The sequence below is a fragment of the Antrostomus carolinensis genome, unplaced genomic scaffold, assembly GCF_000700745.2.
Source record: "Antrostomus carolinensis isolate BGI_N321 unplaced genomic scaffold, ASM70074v2 scaffold5913, whole genome shotgun sequence".
NCBI lineage: Eukaryota > Metazoa > Chordata > Aves > Caprimulgiformes > Caprimulgidae > Antrostomus > Antrostomus carolinensis.
In genome coordinates this window covers 1-19,163 of record NW_010305735.1, presented here as the reverse complement: position 1 = coordinate 19,163, position 19,163 = coordinate 1, and the positions used below count along the sequence as shown (strand labels likewise).

The window sequence follows — 19,163 nt, the reverse complement described above, 5'->3', positions numbered from 1 at the left end:
GAAGAGAAGAGAAGAGCAGAGAAGAGAAGAGAAGAGCAGAGAAGAGAAGAGAAGAGCAGAGAAGAGAAGAGAAGAGCAGAGAAGAGAAGAGAAGAGCAGAGAAGAGAAGAGAAGAGAGAAGAAAAAGTAGGAAAGAAAAAAGAAAAAGGAAAGGAAAAAAGAGAAAGATAGAATGAAGGAAAGAGAAGGAATGCCTTTATAGAGCACATTTAATAAACCATAGCTGAGAAATCCTAGCAAGTCATGTGAAACAAGACAGGGTATCTCCTTCTTCCCAAGAGTAATTACAAATTAAGGGTGATTCGTCCAAAACAGAGGACACCCACCAAAAAAAAAAAAACCCAAAACAAAAAACCAAACCCAAAGCACCAAAAGTGTAAGAGATCCAGACTTACAACTCTATTTCTAAGGCAATCCATGTAGAAAAACAGTGAGGATTGTTTCTGCTTTTATGATCTAGCAGATTAAGAAAGAAGCTGAAGGAAGGAAACCTCTCCTAGGTTTCTCTGACTATGGTTTTCCATAGCTATTGTTGAAGCCCAGTTAAGGGGTTTCAAAACCTTTGTACTTGGCTTTGTATGAAGTACAGGGTCATGTATGATGTTTCCACTTCTCCCTATAATTCTCAAACAACATTTGCCTTGTGGTGTAAGTTGTAGAAGGCCATAATTTTTCTTCTTGGTTTGTGGCTGCTCATCTTAAAAGACATCTACAAAGTGAGACAGTAGGTTCTAAAAGTGTGATCTTGTGCCTGCAATAACTGTTGGACCCAGAGCCAGGGGAAAAATAGATTAGTTTTATAATGCAAACAATTAAATCCAGAGTAAAACTTTCTATCAGTTGACTTGTTAACCAAGAACAGACGTAGGTCCTTCCTAGTGAAGCATGGCTATTGCAAAACTGAAAAACTAATTTAGAAGACAGTAACACTTGCCTGAATTCTAAATTAGCTGAGGGAAGCATAGGCCAGATTGTGGCTTGACCACTATTTGACAGCCTAAGACTAGCGTGTTTGTTTTACTAACAGGATTTTAGATCTTTGAGTTCAAATTTATTTCACAAAGCTGCAGACCACAGGTTTTTCTTGAGAGCAGAAGCAAAATGAAAAATAATCAAGATCACACTGTGTAGTATGTAGCATCATGGTTGTGAAAATATAGAACTATATAGTTCAACACGTGAAATATTTGTAACCTTCTAATGACATGTACATTGTCATAGTTTAGGTCTTCATAGTTTATTCTGAACATTTTGTTTCACTGAATGGGACCATGCCAGCTGTGCGAACTATTCCCTGACAAATAAAAATGAAGCTGTGATAATTCAACAGCAACTTAGCACTGTGAGATGAAAATGATGAATGTGAGATGAAAAGAACAATGAAATACTAATTCTGTTCCTAGTCCTATGAAGATTTATGTAGTTAATTCCACAGAAATGAACTGAGGCCAGTGAGTTGCTACACAGCCTGAGAGTTGAGCAGTTCTTTTCAAGATCAAGGCAATAGCTTTTTCTACAGGATTTAAGTTGTCATTCCCAACACATTAGTTTTCCAGCCATAAAACTTAAAGGAGTGTATCAGTCTGAGAGATTTTCTCTCAAGGTATAGGAACACAAGAAACACCCTACTTGGTTAGACCAATAGCCTGTCTAAACCATTAGTACATGTTCAAGAGCAGCAAACCAAAATGCTCTTTAAGGAGAGTGTGCAGGCCTGGCTGCTGTATTTTGTACTCTCCTCCCAAATCCATATTTGTTGTAGTGATGCCATAGGCTACATGTCTGCATAGTCTTTTTAGTGTCACTTTAGGGGCTGTTGTTTTTGAATTTATCTAACTCCCTTTTGAATCTAACCTCTGATGCTGTTTGCTTCCACAGCCCTCCATGGCAGCAAGCTCTTGAGGTTCTCTGCCCACTGCATAAAGATGCACTGTCTTAATTAGTTGTAAACTAATCTCCTACTGGTTTCATTGAGTCCTTTCTAGTCCTGGTAATGTGGATTTGGTGAAAAACAGTTCTGTGTTTACTATTTTATCCACTGTCTTCAATATTTTGTAAACCTTGATCCCCTTCCACCTTCTCCCCTCTCATTTGAGGCGTGTCCACCTTTTCAATCTCTTCCTGTAAAGCAGCTGATCCACACCTTGATCATCTGAGATAGTCGTCTCTATACTGTTAGGTTAGATGATCAAAGGCTAATCATGGTGAACACAAAGAACCAACGAAGGTCGGAGGAGCAGTAACAGGCAAAGCAACCCCAACAAGCTAATCAATTAAAATGAAGCCAAACTGCATAGTGCCAAGACCATCCAAGGAGAATGACCACATCGTTGTCCCTGGGGTGAAACCCACCAAAGTGATCAAAGGAAGAAACTCTGTCCCCTGAAATGTAACGTGAACTAAAGAGATATTTTCCTAAAGGGATGTGGGACTAGTTATGATATGCAAGGGAAAGATAATTATGTGAAAATTATTATGGGCTTTTTTAAGGGTATTGTGAGAATGTACAAGACTTACTGTGGGATGTTTAGGGAAAGGACCAAAGGTGGGGAAAGGGAGGGATCAAGGTGGGTCAGGGAGGAATAAGAATGAGAAAACATAGGGAAAAGGGCATTAGAAGGGCCAGTCAGTACGTGATACACCTCTTTCCACCTCACAAGCTTTTTGTAGACTTTCAGTTTCCTCCTGCTTCATTCACCCACCCTCACCTCATTCCAGTAGCTAAGTGTATCCCATTCCCACTTACCCTATGTACTTAATTTTTCTCTTCCTCACTACTGACGTTCCCCACCACCAATTTTACCTTGTTCTTTTAGTACCTTGGTGTCAGAAAAATATAAGAACCCAATTATATGGAAGAGTTTTCAGGGAATAACTTAGAAATAACTAAGCAAGCATAGGATGTTAAAACAGGGCTGAATGAAGCTGGGCAGTTGGTGAAGAGATGTTGAGGCTCAGCTGTGTTGTGATAGGGAGTGCTCCAGGCCAGTCTCTGGTAATGGAGAAATGGTAATAAATTTTAGTGCTGTTCCCTTGATAAGGCTGTCTTGATGGAGGGTGCACGGCAGAATAGAGTCTATCCCAAACACTGGAGAAGGTGAAGAATTTGTTGGTAATTGTGTCAAGGAGAAGGCAGACCTGAAGTATTTATGTGACTGCAGGGGACAAACCTGACTCTGAATAGCTAGGTAAAAGTCCCACTGATTTCACTGAGAATTTTGCCTCTGCAAGAACTAAATGATGAGAATTAAATATTTGCAATGGAATAGTGATATCAGAACAAGGATAAAACTGAAGTTATTAGGCATTACTTTTCTGAATGTAGTCTAATGCACCATCTAATTCTCTGGTGTCAGTTATTTCCTTATTTTGCATAAGTAATGTTTAAGAGTGGCCTAGCTTCATTGTGTCTTACAGAAATGTTTTCCTTCATGCAGCACAACATACTGTACACTTTACCAGGAAGTAAAGCAGCCATGTCTGCTCCACTATAAGCACAATCTATTTGAAGATAACTCAGTTTATATTTAGATTGTGATGAAAAGTGGAGCAATATTTATGACTCATGTCTCCCCAGCTTCAGAAACAGTATATTCTTAATCCGTAATAAAATCATAGGGCTACATCTCAGAGAATAATTCCTTCAAGTCACAGAACCACTTATAACCTTGCTGGTGTTCATACATATTAGTGGAATTTGAACAGATTTCCCCAGAAATGCCTCAAATGCTATTTCAGGGATGAAGAAGTGAACTTGATAGGTTCTGTAGGCCAAACTCAGCACACATCTGGGCTCTTTGTATTTGTTCATTCCATTCCCCAGCTCCATGTTGATAAACAACCTTCCCATTCCCTCTGTTTCAAGGATTCACTTCAGTTTTCTCAGACTCCCTCCCATCAGTCATTCACTTGTCCTCCATTTTACCCATCTTCCCGACTAAGGATTTCTGTTCGCTACTATCTTGATGATGTTGCATTGATCTTATTCAGTATCCTCCACCTACTTATTTTTCCCATTTAACATCCATTAGCCTACTTTACTCTTTCATACAAAAATCTGAGTGCTTGCAATGTCTCCTTTCCTCTTTGTCCCAGATCTCCAATTGCCCTGTTCCTTGCCATTCCTTGTTAATGCCTCTTTGCATAGCTTCCATAGTCCCAGCTTTCCTCTGCCCCAGAATACTTTTTTATCTGTCATTAATTATCTGGGAATAAATAATTTAGGATGTTCATATCCTTGTGAATGTACTAACTCTGTTGCAAATAAGAAGGCACAAGAGAATGCTATCGTTATCCTAATTATGAGTGCCATGAAACAATTGTTAGACTGCTAAGCTATTGGAGAGATGCTTGAGGTGCCCTTCAAGTGCCTTGTTTTTTTCCCATTCTGGCTTCTTGTTGGTTTTTATTTATTTATTTATTTATTTTTAAGGATTTCCTGTTAGAACACTTAGAATATTTTTGAATGAATGAGATGCACTGTTCAAAAGTTATTCTGGTATATGCACAAGTACAGGTGGACAGGCAAGAGAAAAATGCCATTCAGTTGTATATATGAGTCACAGGACTGGAAAAAAAAGCAGATTAAAAATTAGAGATGGGTTATGTTGCCATTCCTCAAGTCCAGAAATAAGATACTTCCCAGCATTTCAAGTACTGTAGAAATTCACATGTAAAATTATTTTTCAGTAGAGTTCATTCACATTCAACAAAACATTGTAAGCATGTATATAAAGACTGCACATGACTGCAAACTACAAGATTGACTGTCCAGTTCAAAAAAACTCACACTTGCCTCACTTCTTTTTAATGGTGAGCCCAAACGATTAAATTTAAGAACCAAATATTTTCATCAGTAGCAGTGGTAATGTTCTACCAGTCCCACAGGGACTACACAACTTTATCCAAGTCAAGGACTTTGTGTTACAAATATGAAATATACATAAAAAGAAACAAACAAAAATACAAAACAACTGTATCTTCTGTTTCTTCATATTTATTGGAAGCAGCTGTGGTCATCTTTTTTATGTTTATATAGAGTTTGGTTCATTAACTGGTTTTATATATTGAATGTAACACTCAAATGTTACATTTAATATACAGAAGAGTTCAAACAGTGATGCAAATGTTGAACCCTAATGCAACTGAATTAAATGACATTTTTTAAGGAGTCGAAGGTCTCACCAAAATAAATTATTTTGCCATAAGCAACAGAACATGCTGATGGGATCAAGAAGTCCTGGCACCACTGAAAAAAACCAGTGGCAATGACCAGCCGTTCTCATACACTTAAGAGTGACTACAGCAGACTACATTCTGCAGGGGTGGATTCAGCATATTTAAAAAAAATCTGTCTTTTTGTTTTGTTCTTTTAAATGATTTTGTTAATGCCATTTTAAGAAAATCAGCTTAACAAAAATTAGTCTGAACTTAAAAAATGGTTAACATAGCATTTCTTGTCATCAAGGGACAGTACTAGAAACGATGGATGAGCAGAAAAGAAGAGGTGAGATCATCATCTCTACAAATGAAGCCACACAATCCAGTCACGCAGAGGTCAGTCAGTTTTGTATGTGTTTTGGTGACAATTTCTAGAACACATTTTTGCCTACTGATTCATGGAAAACTAAGAACAGGACAAGTAAGTGAAGCAATGAAACATTCTTGCCACTGAAATAGGATGAAGTAATTTAAGTTTTGAATTTCAGGAGCCCTGGCAACCATGCAGTTTAAGCTGGTTTAAGCCCCTTTACGCCATTGCTCTTCCTGTCCTTCCTGCTGGCGTATGTGCATGGCTGTCAGGTGAATCAGACCAGTGTGTGGATCTGATGGAATCATTATTTTCTCTGTGTTACTTTTCAACTAGATCCAATTCCCTGGTCTGATTAAATTCATAAGTTTAAACACTTGCAAAACTGAGAATAGAAAAAGGTGGCCAAAGGGAGGGACTGCTTACAGGACGTGCTGCTGTCAACAGGAATTTACATTAAACCATAGCCAGCAGAGCCCTGGCTCTAGCTTCCTGGGGACTGATTGTTGGTATCACTTCTTGGGAATAGTATTCTGGGATGTGGCTACTTCAGGCAAACTTGGCATAAAATGCCTCAAGTCTCTTCAACAATTTATGAGTATGTCTTGAGTTTCAATTCTGTGTCTCTGACTTAAATACATCGGGGACAGCTAACAACTGAAGAAAGTACTTTGCAGCCTTTGTAGGGGCGTTGCAAAACCACTTACACTAGAGTGATGGATTCTTATGCAATTCCTTTCCTCTCCTCAATGCCCTCACCATTTTTTAGCTTTTCCTGGTCTTTGATCAGTGTTTTCAGGGATCATAGGTATCCCTCCAAAGCACTCCACAACTAGCTCAGCTCTCTCTTCCTTCTCACAAAATCTCCTCTGAATGCTGGAATATGCAGTCTGTCAGTTAAAAGATCTGTCAGGAAAAATGTGCTTTCATTACATCCCCCTATGGAAGTGTCCATTTCGCTTTTCACATCTTTGTCTTCTCTCCTTTGGAGACTCCAGGCTTTGCACCAGCATGGGGAGAACGGTTCCCCTTGACTGAAGCCATTTTTATTGTTCATGGCAGCAGCTCTTCTAAAGTCTACTGTGCCTTTTTACCCTTATCACTGGATGTATATGAACAATAGCAGGTGAACAGCATACATTGAAGCATTTAATGATGTATGGTTTTACAAAAGTAATCAGTGTTATACAAATAAGTGCTTAAAATTTGCACACACATTGATTTTATGTATTATAGTAGTATATTAACACACTGAATTTTGAAACAGATACAGAAACATACATTCAAAGATATATATGCAATTATTTTAATTAGTGTTGAACTAAATCATGTCTATTACAAAGGGAGAAATAAAACACTAGCCCTTTCTAGCCCTTATCTAGCCCTTTCTAGCCCTTACATGACCCTCTTCCCTTTCTATCATATGTGAATGCCATAAAAGCTTGAAAATACTGTTGCAAAGTCCTGTGAAGTGTTACTGCTCCAGTTCTGCAGACTGGGAAGTGAGTTACTTAGAAGTACTTTATACTAACAATGTACAAAGCAGGGAAAAGACTTGATATGAGGTCTCAGATTCTGGCTATAAGCATTCAACAGTGGTTTCTAGAGAAACAGCTAGCTGTGACACAGAAAACCTGGCTCCTACTTGAGACAATCAGTAGGGAAACCTGCTTGAATGCTTGGATGTCATGTATGATTTTAGAAAATAACTTTCATAGATAGTATGCAAATTTCAGCTGGTAGAAAATACTGCTGGGTTTGCTCCTGTGCAATGCTAGAGAGAAAAATCTTAAGTGTGCTTAATGCCCCCAGCTGAAAAATGAGCATAAAAGGTCAGTTTGGATAGCATGTGATTGGTTTCCACCTGCAATTTATGTTAGGATTTCAACCCATATTAATAGATTGAAATTAATGATGTTATGCTAGTTTGCACTACTTTGTGTAACAAGTGTATAGAGCAGGGTATTGCAATAGAATGCTTCATTAGGACACAATTTATAAGCCATTTGAAGTGGGATGAATCTAAATTTATCACTGCTGCACCATCAGTAGAAGATAAATTAAGATGTACATGTACATACATTTTCTTTAGTACTTCCTGAAAGGATTGTGCTTGTGATGTGCCTTGTTCTGATTTTGTGCACTAAATACAATGGTACAGACAACAGTTCTTTCCCGCTGCTTGGATAAAGATGTATTAGAACAGAGGGCTCAAAAACTTTTTATGAAGTGCTGGATATAGATAATATATTTACATGTTCATGGAGTTATTGGTCTGTTTTCTAGCATTGGAGCCTATACTGATTTCTGCAATAAGGATCTGTCTATTAGTCTCCAAATTAGACAACATCTTACAGATTCAGCGAGAGAATTTTTTAAAAACTTGGACAAAAATTTCAGAAGGGCTAAACCAACTTTGGCATTGAAGTCCCATTTTCAGAAGAGACTTAGTGGCCTAAATCCTACTGCTGTGCAGTAAGATGCAGACTCCAATGTTGCAGTTGTTATCCCGCAACGTCCCGTCCGGTCGAGGAGGCACAGAGACAAACACACACCCCGTCTCTGGGCCAATGAGCACTGACACCAATATGAGGATGCTGCAAATGGCGTTTAATGATGTGCGACACAGTACTATATGGTGTGGGTTCACTACGTCACTTCCGCCTGCTTACATCACAGGCTAAGTGCTATTGGCTACTAGGAGAGAGAGAGGGGGGTGTCTTACCTTTCCGTACAGCACGATATCTTCCGGTCGCCAGACCCTATCTTACTACACTCCAAAGACACAGAACCTTAACTTCCAGCTTCTATTAACTTCATAACCATACTGACCATACTCCTCTACTCAATGCTCACTGACTGATCTAGCTGATCCATAACAGAGCCCTTGTGCAAAAGATTTCAGTTGGTAATGGTGATAGTCAAGTTAAAAGCCTTGAAGCCCATTATCATTCCCCTGAGCTATTCTCTCTAAATACATATACTAATACACATATTAATTTGTCTTGATTTTTTTTTTTAAACATGCCATTTTAATAGCTTTGAATGGCTTCTTCCAGGGATTGTCTTAATTCACCAGTTTTCAGTTATCAAGGGTCAGGTTCTGCTCTCTATGCCACATGCTCTATTACCCTTGAAGCTGTTTACATTCCTCCATGTTGAAGGGTTGGCTTCTATAACCAGCTGTAGAGAATTAGTCCAACCATCTGACCAGAATTTAACAAAACTGGAGACTGGATTAAATTCTCCAGAGTTTATAAGTAAGGGAGCAGCAGGGCTGGTTCTGGGGAGCACAATTTAGCACATATTTCAATAAAACCTAATGAATTATTTTCAATGGATGCATACCGTGGTTGCTTGGAGTACTTACAGTCTCAGCTTTGTCCTAAGTAATAAGTTTGAACACACTTTATGAGTAGCTAGTGAACAATACAGAAGGCAAAGGGGTTTCTTAATCATTGCACTTGCCTCAACCTGTTCCATTAGAAAAATTATTTTATTAATTTTTTTATGATTCCTGAGAACAAATTGCAGGTAATTTTCTGAATAAGTCTGGCAAATAGTATTCTTCATCCCTGATAGTACTTCTAAAATATTCTATTGATTTCATTTATAGAAATGTAAATGCTAATGCATTGACAATCACACTTTCCCTGCCCTGTTAGAAATTCCTTAGATTCACATTGCAGACTAGCTTCCTGTGTTTTAGAGAGTGTTTGCCTCTGTCATGCATTACTGATTTATACACAATGTCACTTATTTGTCTTCAGTCTGTATTATACAGGCCACCATGTCCCCAGATATTTTCACAGTAGTATATTAAGTGCAAATAACAAGGCCAACTTTTAAGTTGCAATAATTAATGGGGAAAATAAAAAGTGTAGTATCCCTGTAGCTATTTAATTTGTCTGTCATTTATGCTCAGCATACCGAATTCACAAATCTACAACAGAATGATTAGCTGCAGAATCACCATGTATTAAATTTTTTTTAAGCATACATTGTTTTCCTGTTTAATACCAGAGCTACTACCAGTTACAGTTCTCATTCAGATAATCCCAGCAATAGGTGGCATCATCATTCTATGTCCTAGTCAAATCATGCAGAGGGACTGGCAGAAATGTTCCTGATACTGGGTGAATATATTAACTACTGCATAACATATTTAAAAATCAAAAATTAATTATTCATTTAAAACATTCAGCCAGACCTGTGCAACATAAGGCAAGTGAGTTTAACTAGCTTATTATGAAAATTTTCATAAAAGCAAATGCATTTAGAAGTCATTTTACATTAAAATCTCACCAAATCAATGTCAAGACTCAAATGTCTATTTTAAATGTTTTTCTTCCAGTCACACAATTGTGCTGGCCCTAGAGTAAACAGTGAAACACATTTACCTTATGTGAGTTGTCCCACTGGAATAATTTGTGTGAATAAAGTTTAGCACATGTCAAGGGCTGCAGGTCTGGTTCAAAAGCATGGAGAATTTCCAGAATCACAAACAAAAGAATGTGTTCATGGAATAAAAAATGGGAAATGTTTTATCGTTTTAAGTAAACAGAGACACACCTAGTCCTGTATAAGATGGTGATCTGAGTCTAAAAACTCTTTTTTGAGACTGTGCCCAAGCCTCAGGAGAGATTTACCTTGTAAAGTTGCCTGCATTTCTGCCTGCCCAATTGTCCACGTTCAATACCTGGTTAGAATACACAGTTTCTGTCTGGCTCATGTGCCAAGGTCCCCATTCTGCAGAGTGAAACATAGGATGCAGGTGATAAGGGGGAATGGGATGATAAATACTCTAGTTGTTGTCCATTATAATACTGAGATTTAATGAAGGAACAAACATGGCTGTGGGAAGCAGAAAGCATTCCTGGGTTCTGTGGTGTAATAATTTATTTACTTTCTGTGGTCATCTGGAGCATTGATATATGATTGCTTTTGCCTACGAAAGAATTATGACTGAGGCAATGAAGCCCTTCAATTTTAAAAGCAGTGAGTCAGAAGAAAGAAATTATAAAATACCAGAACACCGAATAGATTAAAGTGTAAAATGAATGTTTCCACCATACATTTGTTTTAGCAAATGTATGTCCAAATTGCATCAAATATTCCATACTCCTGAAGTCGAAATGAAAAGTAAAAAAGAAACATCTACATTAAAATTTTCCATTAAACATTTCATGGCCTTGAGCATATTTACATACATAGACAGGAAATGTCCATATTTGATCTACAGTCTGGAAGTCATGCTGGTTTCACTGGCTTGTGTGTTAGCTTCCCATCCACATCTGATCTTCTTTATCCTCTTCCTAAGACATGGGAGGAGCAGTATGCATTTACAAAGCAGAACTACAATAGGAAGAAAAACTGCTACCATAAATGAAGGTGGTGTATACCAGATAAATTGGTTAACATCAACCCACTTATTCCAAGCAAACACCAGTGCGTGAACAGTGCATAGCAGCAGAGCTACATATCCCATCTTGCTCTGAAAAGAGAAAGAAAATAGTAACCTATTTATTTTTTCCAACTTGGCAAAAGAGCACTCTGTTAAGCAAATATGGAAATCAGGAAGGGCCTCAACCAACACTCTTAAATCAAGAAAAGAGACTAGTGGCTTTGAACTAAAATTTAAGAACTATGATATCTATGAAGCTAATAATGCTGCAGATGGAAAATCTTTGCATGTATTATTGGGCAGAAGCCTTCTCCTGGACTTTCCAGCCACCTGGTACTGCTCAGGCAGTAAAGAATTGCCAAAACAGCTCCCAGGGAGTAACAAGCAATTCTCTTTGTGTAGTGGAATCCCATGTTGTATGGGAACAGCATTGGCTGGTTCAATACCACCTACTCCCAATTGAGGACACAGGGGATTCCTGAAGCATAAGATGCCCAGAAGATGACTGAAATGTCTTCAGCACCAGAGGTCTTTGACATAAGAATAGGTCCTGAAGGGATGACTGATGCTGGTCACCAGGTCAGAGGAGCAAAAAAGTAGTTTGGAGTTGTCTTTCTTCCCACTCCATACCTTGAACCTGACAGCCTTTTCTCCTGACAAAATAACAAATGAAATAAACATTTCTTGCATTTCTAACAAAGACTATGAAACAAACTTTTAGATTGGGTTCACTAACTCCTCTGTGTTTGATATTTCTAACTCCTAATGGTCTTAGTTGGTAACATACAGTCCTACAAATGTGGACTAATGACATGCAATGGTGACATTTATACGTACCTGAATGTAGTGGAACTCTCTCCAGGTCAAAGAGTGACTGACAGATGGGATTGATGTTATTGCCAACAAGGCCAGCAAAGCAAGTCCCAGAATTCCTAGAGACACATAAATTTCCATTCTCCAAACATCGTGTTCAATCCAGGCATCTTCTTTTTTTTGTTTGACCTGCCAAAAGAACACCATATTTAAAATGACAGACTGGCACACTTAGCCATTTGTGTGAAATACAGCTATTTTCACCATATTATTCACGAAATAGGCCAAGAAACACAGTATTTTTGTTTGTTTGGATGTCTCTGAATGTAACTGCTTTTACTTCTGATGACAAATTCTCCACTAGTATCTGCAGAGCAAAGGTGAGCTTTAAGTGAGAAGAACTGAGAGTTTATGAGCATCTTGGCCCAGGAGAGGCTAGTTCTGAGGCCTGTTAGCCTGCCTTCACAGCAGGATAAATCTTACTCTTTGACAAAAAAATTTGATCTATGGCTAAATGCCATATCTGGGAGATTATAACAACGGGAAATATATTAACAGCACTATTTTAGGGAGCTAATTCAGCAAGCATTCTTAATGCTGTTATCCTGCCAGGACAGTTGTTTAGCTCTATTTTTAAAAAAAACAACAACTTGGTACATTCAGCTTCACTGAAGACGATGGTTGCTATGGATGAAAAGGTTGTGATTTTAGTAAACTGATGTCAAAGCTTCTCCTATTTGTGAGTACTTGCAACAGCCCTTTGATGCTGCTAGTGATCACCATGGTGTAATATGCCTCAAAAATTCTTCATCTTGAGGACTGGAATCTCAAGGAAATTTCTGGTAATCCATTAAAATCAGATTACCAGTAAGGCTGATTTTAGAGTTTTCAACAGGTAGTTTGACTGTATACAGAATTCTTAAGAAGCTGCTAACATCATACTGTGTATTTAATAAAACTCTAAATTAGACTTTGATGGTAATAAAAAAGTACATTTGCAGCCTATACCTTATATTGGAATATTCCTTATACTGCAATACTCATGGCACTCAAGGCGATATGCAAGTATTAGGAGTTCTCTTGTCACAGAGGACCTTAAAGAGTTTTGCCAGCCAATTACTGCCCATGACTCAGAAGCATGACTGAAATTCTATCATTTAAGAAGTTAGTGTGCATCAGCCCAACTGTGGAGCCACCAGTGTTCACAAATTTCATTTCTGGAAAACACAGATTATTGTGATTTAGCTGGGCCCTCGTTCATTGCTGGTTAATTCACTTTACAAATAATATGTCTAAAAATAGTGTGTGCTTAGTTTTTTGTAGATTGTTAGATTCCATTGGTGTGGAGAAGATCAACCCACACTAAACTAATAGTGTGACAAAAGATTTAAATGTTCCTGAGAGGCAGGTATAATTATATGCATTTTACAGAGAGATAAAAAATCCCAAACGAAGAAAGTGACATATTTAATACACACTGGCACAGCTGTGATAACTCTTGACTCTCTATCACATGCTTTAACAACTAGGTCCTGCTCTATCCATTAATAGTGCTCTGTGGGGATCTGCTTCAAAATCAAACAAAGGCAATGAAAATTGCTTTCCCCCCCCATCCAGATTTGCTTGAATGACCAAAACAAGTATTTTCTGAATACAGAAGGGCTAGCATTTGTGTTCCCATCATACCTGCTGGAATGCCCAGTTCAGCAGCTTGTATCTGTATGATCTTCTCATTGGATAACATAAGCTATAGCAGGCGTGCATTGCAGCGAAGAAGAAACTGAGAAGTCCAAATTGCTTTCTTGATAACATCCATCTATCCAGCCACTGTGGAAACCTTTTATACTTGGTGCCAAAGTACAGCTGGAAACCAGCAGCTAATATTCCTGGTAAATATACTAGTGCTAAAAGAGTAATTGAAACCACTGGTAAAACTTTGTTTATGACAAGGACTGGAATTTTATAGAAAACATTTTCCTTTCTCGTTATAAAAGGATATATGACGTCTCTTACAGAAGTGTAAACAAATGTTAATAATGAGATCACAGATGCTATCTTCATTGGCAAGTGCCACTTGGGGAACAGATCCCGCTTGCAGTGTTGTTCTGAAGAGTGTTCAAACTCACCAAAATGGTGTGCTTGATGTAAACTAAAAAGTGCTGCTGCTTCTGGTGGATTGGTGACTTGCATATCCACATTCTGGAAAGGACAGAAAGGAAATACCAAGTGAATTCAAGAGAAGATTAAAAACATCAGTAATGACAAAGAGAAGATTAAAAATGTTCGTAATGACAGTATTTGCCATAATGGCTTTTGCAACATACTACACTGAAACCACACACAAAACACACTATTAAAGACAACATATCTTGAAACCAGAACGTTCAAACAGCATAGTCAGTAGTTGGGCAAGGCACTTTTAGCATAGGTTTCTCATTTGTCATTCATTATCTGTGGTGATTTCAAAATAGATTTTAATTCCCCACAATTACACCGCAAGGGAAGATGGATTACATTATATGATGCATCATTACAGCTTCTTATGATATGAGCTACAGATATCAAATGTCAGATTTCACCTACAGACCTAATGATGCAGCCCAAATAATGACAGTAACAGAATCCAGAGCTAAGACAATAAAATATTTAATTAAGTCACTGCTATTGTAATGATATTTAATTGGCAGAATGAGGATGTAAGTAGAAATGTTTGGCATCCAGTGTATTAGACCAACTGCGTATCTGTCAAAAGTCCCGTGGTCTTCTTCCTCTCCTTCACAAATGTTATAGTGTCCTCTTAACTTTCACGAAAACTTGTGAAACCGAGTCACTTCGGTTTAAAAAGCTGAATTTTTTGCTGCCAAGCAGACATGGCTTGATTCTAGTCTCATAGAAGATCTTGGCAGAATTATCACAGACTTTAAAAGTAGCTAAGCTAGAAAAAAAAATTAGTGTAATATTATAAACTGTTTTACACTGAGATAAATATTTAAAGATTGCCCCACAGTTACAGTTCATGGAAGAGGTCCATGATCAGTATATATACAAAATGAAAATACGTGTACCAATGTACAGGACATCACACTTGATGCAGCCAAGAGCTGTCCAGGGGTGGAGAACTGAGAACTGGTAACATTAGATAATAAACATGTAAGTCCTTTAATATTCCAGTGAAATATAAAGTAAAACTGAACTAATGCTGCAGTGGCTCAGCTTTAGAATGACTGATGTGGCAGATGTCCAGACCTCCAGAAAGCAAAATAGCACAGTCCATTTTGAGGAAGGCAAATATTAGTAGTTTGAAAGTTGTAAGTTAGTGTTCTGCTAGGATACAGGAGATCTTCCTATCTCAGCAATATTCTCTGGCTTTCTTCTTAAGAATCAAATATTACATTGAAGTTGATTGAGCCATCAATTCAAACAAGGTACTACTTGGAAATGAAGCAAGGATAAGAGGATGCAAGTCTCGTGTTCATCTTCAATGACACACAGGTATTTTGTTTTAACAGAGGTAAAAAATGTACACTGCTATCTTGCTGTAAACTGTTAACTGGAGACAAGGCAGCCTGTTTCCCATGTGTCTGACTGACTTGCCTATAGTGTCTTACAGTAAAATTAAAGTGCATGGTCTTCATTAGGGTTTTTTAGCTGAATAGCTACTATATGTTTATCTGATGATAAAAGCATATCTTTGTAACAGTGACGGTGTAGCCTAAGTAACTTTTATTCTCTAGTCTGTGAAGTAGAGTGTAGTCTATGCATTTCAGAATTGGAAGCTGGTATAAATTATACAAACTGAAATTCACATCTGAACCAAGTTTCACCTACAGATATCTGTTTCTTGAAGAGATAGTCTGTAAGGCCTAATTCAGTACTTCACAGCCTGTGAGACAGTTCACATTAGAACAGAAAGTTCTAGCTTGAGCTACTTCTGCGCATCGGCAATTGCACAGGCAAATGCTGTTGGAGTGGATTTTTTTCCTAGACTTTTTTTGTGTTGTTTGGAAATCTTACTGAATGCAATGTAGCAATTATGAAAACTTCTCTAAAGATAATTAGATCATTTTTATATTCCTGTACACAATACCCAAATTATTTCTACAGAGCTTTGCCCATCTAGTAAAATGCAACTAGCAATTAACTTCATGTAGTTTTTAGCTGGCCCAAACTGTGCATTTTTTAGCATGGACTGCACTTAAATTGAATGAGATGCTCTTTATCTTTTTATCTCTTCATGTCAATATCGTGATAAGACTTTAGAAGTACTGATATGACAGTGTGATAGGAACACAGTGTTTCTGGACAAAATCTCATGAAAGACTTCAATATTCTGTGTGACATATGAGCTGCTTTTTTATAGAAACATTACCAAGTTGCTAAGGTTTCCTGTATTTCTTCTCGGCATGATGATCTGACCTGCATTCTGATCAATGGTGTGATTATCACTTTCCGTCTTCTCCATTGTGGAAACTCCCTGCAAAACAAACACAGGATGTAAAACAGGTTTTGAAATGCCCTACTGGAACTTTGAAGCCTATTTTCCCTCAAAATGTTTTCTTCCCTCTCCTCTGCCCATTTGCTGGAAAAGGTGCAATCATGTATAGAAATGAAAGTCTGAGATAAATATTTAAAGATTCTCAGAGAACAGGAAAGCTCAGTTTGTTTTTTAAGTAAAGCAGAGACTAAGAGGATATGAATCAACAGAGCAAAATCACTGATGAAAAATAATAATTAAGCTAAATGTTCACGCCGCTAGTGGCGTGAATTAATTAAATCAGGCTGAAAGGTTTTAAATTGCAAGAATAAAGTTTGAAACAACTTATAGAAATAACATAAAATGTTATGAAAACAGATTTTGGTAAGTTCACAAGACTCCCTGAGGCAAGAAACTCATGCAAATGTGTGGTTCCTAATATATCTTGGGTTTTAGGATTTGGGTTTTAGGATTTGTCTACCTGACAGTCTGTGGCTTTAGAGGTATATTCTCCCTTTGAGATTGTCAGGAAACTGCAGCTGGAGCTCCACTCATGCTGTTCCAAGGTACACTGGCAATACTTGTCACCCACAAGTACTAGCAGAAATGGTTCTAAGCTGCTAAGGACTATAAGAAATCAGAAGCCAGAAAAAAATAAAAGGGAAGAGAATGGATAAACTGAAAAAGATGTTTCTTAAAATCCAAGGATAGCAGGAAAGACAGTATCTTGAAGGCTGTAAAATAACTACAAAGACTGCAAGAACACTTCAACAAGGGCTTCCCATGTGTGCACCATGCTGTCGCACACTGCAGGAGGAGAGGCACTAGCACCACAGCACTGGAAGCTGAGGGTGCCATACCACACCGTGACTTTCTGTGGCTATGTTTAAGACAGTGATGAAGTAGCTCCTCCATGTACCTTCCTACTGAACAGCTGAATTACTAGATGTGAAATTGTTTTGCTGACTACTGACTCTTTTATATCCATAAACCTTTTGGGAAATTGTATGGACAAATCAGACTTTGACAGTTGTCCTTTTTTGTCTGTGTCTGGTTCTTTCAGTGGATGAGTCCTACAGTCTTGTATTGTCTGCTATGATGGTTTGCTTTCTGCCAGGCCACCAGACTTCTGAAGCCGAAGTATTGTTTTCCTACATATTTCTCTTTGGATTTTTCCCTCCTGCTAGCAAGCTCTCCCTTTGGGCATAACCTTTCAGCCAAGTGTTGCAGAGTAGGGTCAACAAGAGCTTCTGTCTGAAGGTCAGGCTGTTAACCCTTTCCTGCACCAGCTAATGGATAGTTTGTGTATCCTGCACACAAGAAAGCACGGACTGATGAAGGCACATTTGTGTTTTTTCCTCCTATTTCTAGAGCTAGTCCCAGTGATTTTATCACAAGTTTCAGGGTATCAGATATCTGCATAAAACCTCAGCTCTTGAAGTCCAATGATTAGTTAAGAATTTCTACTTCTATATGTTTTAATATACTGTATCTCTAGCTGTTACAATGGCAAAGAATAGTTTGCAAACAGAACTCTGTTTAATGTACTTACCTGGAAAAAAATTGTAACAAATACAGTGAGCTCCAGATCTATTTTTAAAAGAACCCAGAATATGAAGGGCGTTCACACTGTTTTTGTGGCCTACGCTCTGATTTTTAAAGTTAGATGTGGAAAAAAAAGAAAAAGACATAAACTTATAGACTGACTTTTTACTCTTTTAGGTAATGAGACTGACTTCTTAAAATTGTTAAAACAGCCTGTGGCTCAGATCTTTGCTGCTTTTATTATTTTTTTTTTTCCCTGAACTGATCTCCGCTGAGCTTTCAACTGTTAATATCACCCATCTACATGAGCTTACACAGTGACCCCAGCCACTTTCTAACTCTCCTTTTCTGACTACCACACTATCTTGAGGGGCCAAAAGCATATTTTAGATGGGGAAGCTCTGTGCGGAAGAGCTTGACTCACCTGAATCTCATGCTCTTATCACTCTTCATATAGAAAGTTTAGAAAAGAGTCCTAATAGCTTCTAGCTAAAGGTTGGTATTTATGAGGATGCAGTTAATGATATAATGATGTGGAAAAAAAAATCTGTGACTTAGAATGCCAGCTGCTGATCGAATTGGTTCTTCAGGAAGCAGTGTTTAATACAACATTAAATACAGTGTTAATGGTTTATGCAGCAGAAGACAAAAGCAATAGAAAAAAGAAAGTGTGTGTGAATGAACACATGTGCTCATCCATGGAAATATGGGTTAGAGCCGTGCGACTGCATGCAAGGAAACATAGATGCCAAACCATAATAGTCCACTTGGCTTCTGATACCAGACTTAACACAAAATTATTTCTTGGGTACACCCAATAACAAAGCACAGTAATAGTCTTGGAAAGCCCTAACTACAAGACACTTATAGTTCCACTGTTCAGTGCCTTATGAATTACCAGAAAGGAGCTGTCTACAGCATATATCTTTTGAGAATACATCTGAAGAAAAAAAAAAAAATTAGGGGTCCTGTGAGAGACACAAACTAATCAGTTATAGCCCTAAGTCACAACTGTTTCGAAACAGAACAGTTGTAGTAATATCCATCTTCAGTACACACCCCTTCTCGGAGAGGCAGCGGCGCAAGCCAAGTTTCCAATGCTGTGAGTTCGCTACTGCATTTTGTACCGAGAAAACAGGCCGAACCGACAGGGACCCACAGTGTGCAGACATCACCCCGGGCCAACACCACCCAAAGCCAGTGAGAGGTTTTCCTGAGTAAGAGGTTTCAGCGCTGGCTCCACGAAAAAAGGAAAATGGGTAGAACAAACAGGCTATGATAATAATGATGAGGTGATGGAAGAGGCACGGGACAGTGACTGCATCTCTCTCTCTTGGCACCATCGGAACGCGACAGTGGAGTGTTGGGGATAACGGCCTCGCTTTCCAAGTGCCCGC

General features: G+C 38.2%; 1 protein-coding gene across 1 annotated transcript; it reads right to left on the bottom strand.

Annotated features, from left to right (window-relative positions):
* Positions 1–10,300: 10,300 nt before the first annotated feature.
* Positions 10,301–16,215, bottom strand: STEAP1 (STEAP family member 1). The gene is made up of 4 exons (XM_010164866.1): positions 16,117–16,215; positions 13,434–13,946; positions 11,772–11,936; positions 10,301–11,024 (listed from the first exon to the last, which is right to left on the bottom strand). Exons 1-4 carry the CDS (start codon positions 16,207–16,209, stop codon positions 10,767–10,769), a joined length of 1,029 nt encoding a protein of 342 aa, XP_010163168.1. The 5' UTR covers positions 16,210–16,215; the 3' UTR covers positions 10,301–10,766.
* Positions 16,216–19,163: the final 2,948 nt, after the last annotated feature.